This window comes from Parasteatoda tepidariorum, chromosome 4 (genome assembly GCF_982258835.1).
Source record: "Parasteatoda tepidariorum strain Cologne lab strain chromosome 4, Ptep-v5.0, whole genome shotgun sequence".
NCBI lineage: Eukaryota > Metazoa > Arthropoda > Arachnida > Araneae > Theridiidae > Parasteatoda > Parasteatoda tepidariorum.
In genome coordinates, this window is record NC_141758.1 from 48799026 (window position 1) to 48809267 (window position 10242).

Here is a 10242-nt window from a genome sequence, read left to right on the forward strand (position 1 = left end):
CGAAATATTAATTATAAAGTTTTTTATACAACTTTAACTGTAGGAGGAAATGAAAATTTTCGAAAAAAAAGCGTCGGAACTAAACAATTTTTTTTTCTCAAAACCTGTTGAACTGAAACAATAACTGATGCTAGAGAGTCTTTATATCATCATTATCTATCTATAGAAAAAATTTTAAATTATTTGGATGAAATTTCAGACACAAGGGACAATTTTTGTATTTTTTAAAATTTTCATATTTTATTAAATTTTAAAAAAAATTTTGACCAAAATTGTTTTTACTTGGCCTATTTCCTAAAATATGCTAAAAAATAAATAAATTATGTTCATAATAGTAAAATTAAATTAAAAAACAAGTTTTCATTTGAAAGGTCCCGTGTCCCCTTAACCGTTAAATAAAAAAAAATGCTATCAGCATTTAAACTAGTTAATAACTAAAATTTACATTTTATATTAAAACCCATTTAGAGTTTGAAAATTCAGTGTAATTTTTTGCATGCTACTTGTTTCTAAATGTTTATTAAATGCAAATTTATATTGATTATTATTTTACACAAATAAATCACCAACGATAAAAATAAAACATTTTATTTGTTTGATCACAAAAAATTTACAAACGCAACTTGTGTGAAATTACATATGAACAGCGACAACACCTTTAACTTCAGCTGCGACAGAAGAAAGGCTGTTTCATAGGAAAATTGACCATAATTAACTGTCTTTCAATACCTGAAAATAAAATCATAATTAATAAAAAGGAACCACCACTTTGCGATTACATAAAAAAATGACAAAAGGATCAAAAATTAATTTATGATTTAGTTATAATTTTTGTGTTTCAAAATCACGAATTCTATCTCTCATTATGAATAATAAAATTAGATTTATGTTAAAATATGGAAATTTAAATATTATTACTTTGTAATAAAAACTTCTCACTTTATTAAAAAGTCGTTAAAGCCGCTGATGCCGCCGACTCTTTTTTGGCTGTTCAACTTAACGTTACATTTTAGTTTTCTACCCAAAAATTATACGACATAGAAACTTTAAGTTATAAATACGGGGAGAAAAAATGTGCAGGTATTATGATCGAACAAAACGTGTAACATTTCATTATTAGTTCAAGAATTATTAAATGTTAAACTTGCAGAGCAAAATAGCATATATGCCCCTCTAAAAGTCGTTGGAATTCAACTACGGAGACTTGTTTGTTTATAAACTTAACACGGAGTATTTGTTTTCGAAATTTTAATTTGTTAGAAAGTTAATTTCAATTTTAAGTGCTTATTTGTGATTTGTAATTTTTTTTTGTTTTACGTTTCATTTTGCTTTGCTGCTCAAAATCTCTATCAAATTTGAACTTGATGAAACCAAAATCTAATCTGAACTTAAGAATTATGAAAGTGTGTAGAAAAATGTAAAACTCGTATAAGGAGTTCGATGGAATGAAAAAAATTCTGATTTCTATCATTAGTTACAGAATTAATAACTGTTAAACTTGTAGGTAAAAAAAACCCATGTTGGCCAATTTGCCGACCACTGAAATACAACTACAGAGAGGGAGAGAAAGAGAGAGTTAAATTTTTAAAAATACAAAGAACAAAGAGAATTAAAAACTGTTGCGAATCGTTATATGATGTAAGGTTATCATTATATTTCTTACCTTTGATAACTCCCTTTTAAATGATTTCTCATTTATTACTTTTTTAAATACAGTTGATTATTTATCAAATCCCTAGATCCTTCCATTTCGTTAAACTTGACATAAAATTATAATTATTACATACTTCATGCGAATGAGGAATGAGAACAACGGAGGTTATTGAGCGAAGTGAACATCATAGTTCTTTAGAGAAAGCATATTCCTTAAATCATTTTAAAATAATTATGGAAAATAAAATATGTTTTTCTATTATTATGTTTTAAATAAACAAATAATACTGATTTGAGAAACAATAAAAACTTATTAAAAGTCTTTTTTGTAAAATTTATTTTAGAGTGTATTTATTTTTTTTTGGTTTTAATTTTATCTGTGTTTCGAAATTTTTTTCTAGGCACAGAGTTCCGTTATGGCTACCTCTAATTCAAGTATTTTTTGAGTCTTCAAAAAAGAAAAAAAAAAAAAAAAAAGAAGTAAAAAAGAGTTACACTAACAATCGCAAAAATCTGTCAAATCACTAGGAAGGACGGAGAGAGGAAAAATATAAAACCAGTTGGATTTGTTGATGAAACTGAGAGGTGTTTCCAATAATTTTCCTTCATTAAAGATTAAAACAGGTTATGAGTTTTTCAGTCTCGTCTTCTCTAGTAGTGAATCTAGCGTTTTTGTTTTTTCAAGCTTTAATATTAATTTATTGAACCTAGCGTACATAATTTTTTACTTTATGTTTTATAAGGGTACTAAAATTATATACTAAGAGTGATTATTACAGGGCACCCTATTTAGCATTGATATAACAATAATGTTTATTCAATTATACGCAAAAGTCTCTAAAGAAAGGGTAAATTTTTGGAAATTATAATTAAATTTATGAATTATGTCTGTTAAAATGAGAAATTCGAAAGATCAGATTTCTCTCCCAAAGATTTACATATTTCCTCCAGCAAAAACCAAATTTTGACAAAGTTATTATTTTTTATGCATAGGTTGTAATACATATAAATAGGAGTCCCGAGAATAAAATAAAAGATTTTTATAGATTCTAAATAAATAAAAAAGATTAAAGTAATGAAATAAAAATTTGTAAATGAAATTAAAAGTTGTTATTGATTTTAAAATCTAAAATTTATAAGATAAAGTGTTAGCTATTCAAGCTATATAGTTTCTATTTACGTGAAAAACTTGCTAAATTAAGTATAAGGGAAAACAAATGTCACAGAATGGTTAAGGTGACAAATTGATTAAACTACATGTAACAAAGATATTGATTGACATATCATATTTGCTTAATATACAACAGCCGAACAATATAGCGTTAATTTAAATTTTTAGTTTAGAATTAATACAAATTTTTTTTTTTACATTGTTAAGTTCATGTTTATTTGCTTATTGCATTGTTCCTAATTTTGCTTAAATGAAAAATTAAAAAAGTAATTGTCATAACTTACACATGTTTGTAATAACTTTGCAATATCCTATTAAAAATTTAAAAACTTTATAGTACGTATTTTCCCCTGTATATTGCCTTTCTTATACTTAACTGGATAAGCAATAAAGTTACTTGAATGAAATTAAGCACTTACTTCAGATACAACCTTTAAACAGATTTCCTCAGTGAACCAATTTTCCATAGCTTCCGTAACCACTTAATCCGTGTCCTCCATATCCTTCAAAGCCTCCGTACCCTTTTCCTCCATATCCACCAATTCCATAACCGCCATGCCCTAAACCTCCTTGTCCTAAACCTCCATATCCACCAAGACCTTTTCCTCCATAACCACCCAAACCTTTTCCATAACCGCCAAGTCCATAGCCTGAACCATATCCACCCACTCCTTTTCCATAACCTCCATATCCTCCAAGTCCTTTCCCATAGGAGGAGTATCCGTAGTTGTAACCATGTCCTGAAGTATAACCCCCGTAACCACCTAATCCTTTACCATAACCACCATAGCCGCCAAGTCCAGAATCTCCTTTGTAACCCCCTAATCCGTATCCTCCATAACCTCCTCCTAAGCCTTTTCCATATCCACCATATCCTCCATAACCTCCTCCTAAGCCTTTTCCGTATCCACCATATCCTCCAAGTCCATGGCCACCACCGTATCCTCCGAGTCCGTAACCACCATATCCACCAAGACCATGACTGCCATATCCACCGTATCCTTTACTTCCTGAACCATATCCATAGCCTACTGATCCTTGACCACCGTACGCTCCTAAACCTCCAGCATTTGCTGCTACAACTGAGCACAAGAGAAGAGCAATCTGAAAAAGGAAATAATTAAATTAATCTCTAACTCATATTTTTTTATATTAATTAATTTATTATTTAGATAAAGATTTAAAAAATATAAGAAGTATTAATATTTATAAAAAATAAACAATTTTGAATTTTTGTTATTTTTATTTTAACTTTTTAAGTAGAATCCTTTAAGTTTTTCGTGTCCTCAAATCAAATACATTATTTAAGTATACTCGCTAATAGAAACAATTCAATCAGGCGAAATAAATAATTCTTTTTCATTTCCTTTTATGCGTAATAACAGCATTAATTTTTCTAAACAATTCAAAATTAAAAAAATTTAAAAGCTTTCATCAACTGAATATGATTAAGTTACAACAGTAACAAAATCTCCACTATTTAATAAAACATCATTAACTTCCATTTGTGAAGCTTCCTGAAGGGCCTAAGAACTTTTTTTTCGCAAAGGGAATGCTTCATTCTTTTTAGCTTCAAAAATCTATTACATAAATCAAATATATGCATGCGTAACTTTTTTAATCTAATTCACGTTATAAAAGATAATTTTCACAAAGGAAATTATCGATTACGTGAATAATTATAGTTTTGATCAGAGCATTGCATCTAAAAATATTCAGATTACAAGTATAATTAAATCATATTTATTCAACAATAATATGCCAATACGTTCTTATCATTTATTACTTTTGTATTACATAACTGAATTCAACAAAATTTAATAAAATATCTATATATTTTGGAAAGAGTAAAATATACATTATATATAATCAAAATATAGATTTTTTGAAGACACATTCTTGCATGGATTAATCATAAGCTGTGGATGTTGAAATTATTGTTCCGATTAGTTTGAATTTTTTTAAGTAAATTATAGAAAACTATGACAAATTCAAATAAAAGGAAACAGATTAAATTTTTTGAAATATTTCAAAAGAATTTTCAAATGAAAATATTTTGTTTACTCAACATTTTTCAAAAGCATTTTCTTTAAATACATTATATTTATTTAGAATTTATAAAATGTACAATCAATGTTTTCAACTAAACATTTAAAAAGCACTGAATTGAAAGCGTTACATCAATTGAATTAATGAGTCACAATCAATTGAAAAAAAGTGTATTTAAAAGTGCTTTTAAAAATAAAAGAAGGAAAACAAAATATTAGAAAAAGAGGTCGCAAAGATATTGTTTATGTGCGTTTTGAAGAAATAAAAAATATTAGTCAATTTAAAAAATAGTTTGTTTCAAAACTTAAAGTTGCGAAAAAAATATTAAAATTTAATATCAAAATAATATTAAAGTCAAATATTAAAATTCAATATTAAAATAACATTAAAATCAAATATTAAAATTTAATATTAAAATAATATTCAAGTCAAATATTAGAAGTTAATATTAAAATCAAGTATCAAAATTTAATATTTGATTCAATATTTGATTTAATATTGATTTAATATTTGGCGCATAAAATAAAAATCAGATGTAGCTTTTGACCTAAATATTAGTATTTTATGTATTAAGATACAATCTCACTTATTCGAGGTATATGTTTTTAATCAATTTGGATTAATTATATAAATTAATAACAATTAATTTAATAACAAGTGATTGCTATTATTCATAATTCTATGATTAATAATGAAAAATAAAATGCTTTAATTAATTATCCCAATGCTTTAACTAATTATCAGATGTAACTTTTGATCTAAATATCAGTATTTTATGTATTAAGATACAATCTTAATTATTCGTGGTATATACGTTTAATCAATTTGGATTAATTATATAAATTAATAACAATTAATTTAATAACAAGTGATTGCTATAATTCAAAATTCTATGACTAATAATGAAAAATCAAATGCTTTAATTAATTATCCCAATTTATAATGCTTAATTAATTTTATCAATTAATAATAATTATTTATTCAAATTTATGATGTTTTAACTAATTACGCAAATTTATTAAAGCAATATGAAAGAATTGAAACGTTTTTCCACACGATTAAAAAACTCGTTTACTTAAAATATATTCCATGCGAAGTAATAAGTCGTTTATCATACAAAGCATAGCTTTTTATGATTACTTTGTGTTTTTGTATTATTTATTTTAATAATATTCAAAACTGTTTTGAATTGTTAGAATTGAAACTATTATTTTCTTTTTAAATCAATTTCAAATTAAAAAAAAATATACGAAAAATACGATAAAGCTTTAACGAAATCGGTCAAATAGTTTCAACGTAAATTTTTTTTTTTTAAAGTTGTGCTTTTAAATTTTAATTTCTAGAGAGCTTTTCTATAGATTCCGTTTGAATTTTGAATTTGATCTTTTAGAATTATAGAATTTAAAATGACGTGAACATTCGTATATCTTACAATTTACTTTTCTATTGCGTTCTATCTATATATGATCTTATCTATATATGATCTTATCTATAATGAAAATCATATAATACCGGATTGATAATACCGGTTGATTTATTACTCAAAACATTAATAATTGTCTAAGATATTTTTAAGTAAATTTTGAAAATATGTTTGAAATAAATGCATTGAAATTTAATTTCAATACTTGAAATAAAATAACTAAAATGAATTCATTACCACTAAACTTTTATCTACCAAAAAAAGAAAAAAAGAAAAAAAAAGAAGAATATTTTAAGGTCGAAGTTAATGGAAACTTTGAAAAAAATAATAATTGTACTAAATACTATCATAATTCTTAAGTTATATTAACTACGTAGTTCTGAATAAATGTTTACTATATGATATCAGTGAGCGGAGAAAAGAATTCTAGTAAAATTACCGAGCTGTTGATGATATTTCTGGAAAACAAAACACAAAATCTTATAATAAAAACCGAAATAAACGGTATTTAAATCATTCATTTGGTAACGGTTTACTGGCAATTCACGTTTTCACAATTATAGCTTTTATAACCACATATTTTGTAAAAAAATGGGTGCAAAATTGAAGAATGAATTTAACCGAATAAATGGTTTTTGTGCCGTGGTCTAAGGTTTAGATATCATGATAAACTTACTAACCTTTATCACACATACTAAATTTTATCAAACATTAATAAACCATATTTTATTGTTAATTTTATCATATATTAATTTACCAGTGCCAAATTATTATAGATGGGCTTTTTGGTGTTCCCATATAGCCAGAAACACGAAAAAATTTACCATATTCTGGTAATTTCTATCACATATTTTTCTCAGTGTGCTAATACTATTAAAGCTATACATTTATTTAAAACTAACATTTAATTTAAATTTTTGAAAGAAAAAAATGTTTTTGCGATCATATAATGTTTAAATCAAATATTTTGTTTTTTCAAAATTTCTGATTTTAATGTATCTGAATATTTTGTTAATAAATTCATTTAGCCACAGCTTAAAAATCCTTAAATGATTGCACTCTTTTGATTTTTTTCCAAGATATTTCGTAATGATACATTTAAAAAGTAGTTTAAATTTTTAATTTGTTTTTTGATTTTTACTGTAAATGAAAATGTTATACTTTGAAATTATTTTGAGTTAAAATGTTCATACCTGAAATTGTTTTTAAAATTTTTAATACAAGTTAAATATTGTACAGACTTAATATCAATTTTTAATATTTTTAATGTATAGTTTAAAATTGATCTATATGTTCATTTCTTGTATAAATGAAAGATAAATAAAAAGACTAAAAAAAATATCCATCTTTTTAGAGTTATTTTTTATTGTTTCTAAATCATATCGTTCTTAAAATGAAAAAAAAAAGAAAAGAATGATCATGGAGAAAAACGCATTTTAAATTTCAGTATCATTTTTTAAACTGGTGAAAAGAACTAAGTCATATATTAGTTTAAATATGTACACAATTTTTACAACTCCTGGAAAAAAGACTCCTCATTAGACTATTATATTTAATGATAAAAAATAATTTCAGAGTTTCGTCAATTTCCGTGACCTGTATAGAAATAATATTGCAAGGTTATATCTATAACCCAGAAAATGACAATTATTCATATAATATTTATTTTGTATAATATATTATAACATTGTTATACAAAATGATAAGTACATATTCTTTTATCTCCAAGATTATGAATGAATATTTACGAATATTGATTAATGAATGTATATTTCACTTATTGTGTCATTATATTTCATCTGAAAATACAAAAACCTTATTTTAATAACAATTTCAACTTTCAAATTTTTATTACAAAATTCAAATTATGCGAATTGCATATAAATTGCTAATACGAAAATTAAACACATTGCAGTCGATTTGGTTTAATGTATATTCAATACAGTAAATAAAGAATAAATAAATAAACAAGATAATAAATTAATAGTAATAAGATAGTAAATAATGAATGTTCAAGAGATATCTTTGCAGAAAACTATTTAACAATGCTTTTATTCTCTAACACATTATTTCTCTCAATGCTTGCATATTTGGTATTTGCAAAGTGATTAGTATTTTAGTTTCCTAGCATTATTTTTATAATAAATACTAACAACAGAATAATATTTTATTACCAAGATTGGTTTTAGTATTCCAATTGAGTTAGTTTTATTAAAATTATAAGCTATTGATAAAATTTTCGAGTGATTTATTTTTTAATAAAACTGATGCGAGTATAATTTGTTTCGTAATAAATATTCAAGTTTATTAACTTAAAGTTTTTATTTTTATTTTATGCGTTATGGATTTTTATATGTTCACGTGTTAATCTTTTTTGCTCTCATTTTAAAGAGAAGGGACTTGGGCCGTTTTCATCTGCATGTAATGCAATGATTCAAATATGGGTTAGTTTGCGCTAATACTCGATACAATATTTCCTTTTACCTTTGGAAAAAAAGCTTAGGAGTTTGCATAGAGCTCAGTTAGAAGGATCGGAGATAAATCTATTGCTTGCTTTTTATTGTTCGCTTTTTCATTGGCAATTGGAAGAATTCATTAGCTGTTTTAAGATAAAAATTTTAATATCTCAGAATTCTTAATGATAAATTTTAAAAGTTCATAAAATTTTTCATTTCGAAGTTAATTACTTGAAATTATTTAAACTTTTTTAATAAGAAAAAATAATTTCATAAAAAAAAATTTAATAAGGAATAATTTAATTTTAAGTTTCAGCGAATTTAAGTTTCAAAAATTTTTTTAAAGATTAAATTTTTATTCATAAGAAGAAGATTCATAATATTTTTTAAATGATACCATAAAAATTGAATATCGCTATGGAAAAATTTTACTTTTAATGTGGTTTTAAATTTAAGTTATTTTACTGTCATAGTTAAATTTCTTAATTGGTTTACAGTTAAAACAAAATTTCATAATTATTTTACAGTTAAAATAAAATTTTATATTTAATGTTTTATAATTTTTAAATTTTTTTTTACATGAATGATCAAGAGCAAAAAATAAGTACTCACAGCAAAGTGGTTCATTGCAGTTAACTTTGTTATAGTACGTTAGTTATGATAATTCTCTGTTATAAAATGTCAACATTTCAAAAATTTCGAGCTTTTATATAAGATGGACCCGTAAGTAAAACTAGGTTGCATCCCAGCGTATGAAAGTAAAAGGCCCCGCCTCCATTGAAAAACTTTCTTCGCGACCTTTAGCGTCAAGTTTTTCTTTTGTCACGTGACATTCCAAAGTGAACTAGTCCAAGCACAATATATACGTGATGTTTCAGAAAGGGAAAATACCACCTTGAGAGAAAAAAAAATTAATTTATAACGGAAGACAACGCGTTATGGATTAGTTAACATCCATATCGTTTGCCAAATCGAAATCGAACGCAACAAGAATAGAAAAATATCGTTTGCGTGAGACTAACCAAGAATTTAAGTTTAATCTTTTGTTAAATATATATACTTGTGGATACTCAACAAAGCAATTAATTAAAATACATAATATACTTACATGAAGATAAAGCGTAATCTTACATTACGATATTTCTTCTCTTTTAACAAAAGACTTAATTTATGAGTCGTTGAGATCTTCGCTTTCAGATTCAGCGGAGCGTTGTATGTTGCCATTCTAATCAAAGAAAAAAGTAAATAAAATTAACACTCTCTATTCGAGAAAGTAATCAGCCTCTTTCGCTTTGTTATTGTTTTTTATGGAATGTTTTTGTCATATTAAATGGTTTTTTGTACAGGAAATGTAATTGTCCTCGCATGGCCACTTACAAGTAATCAAGGACGTGTTCTTTCGAATTCTGAGATTGATATTAGTCTTTTGATTAAGTATTTAAATGATAAAAGAATGCACCTTAAGACTATTTATTGAGCTGTTCAAAGTT

At 25.0% G+C, this 10242-nt stretch overlaps 1 protein-coding gene across 1 annotated transcript; it reads right to left on the reverse strand.

Annotated features, from left to right (window-relative positions):
• Positions 1–572: 572 nt before the first annotated feature.
• LOC107450721 (uncharacterized) lies at positions 573–9551 on the reverse strand. Its single transcript, XM_016066594.3, has 3 exons — positions 9365–9551; positions 3244–3928; positions 573–729 (listed from the first exon to the last, which is right to left on the reverse strand). Exons 1-2 carry the CDS (start codon positions 9377–9379, stop codon positions 3272–3274), a joined length of 672 nt encoding a protein of 223 aa, XP_015922080.1. The 5' UTR covers positions 9380–9551; the 3' UTR covers positions 573–729; positions 3244–3271.
• Positions 9552–10242: the final 691 nt, after the last annotated feature.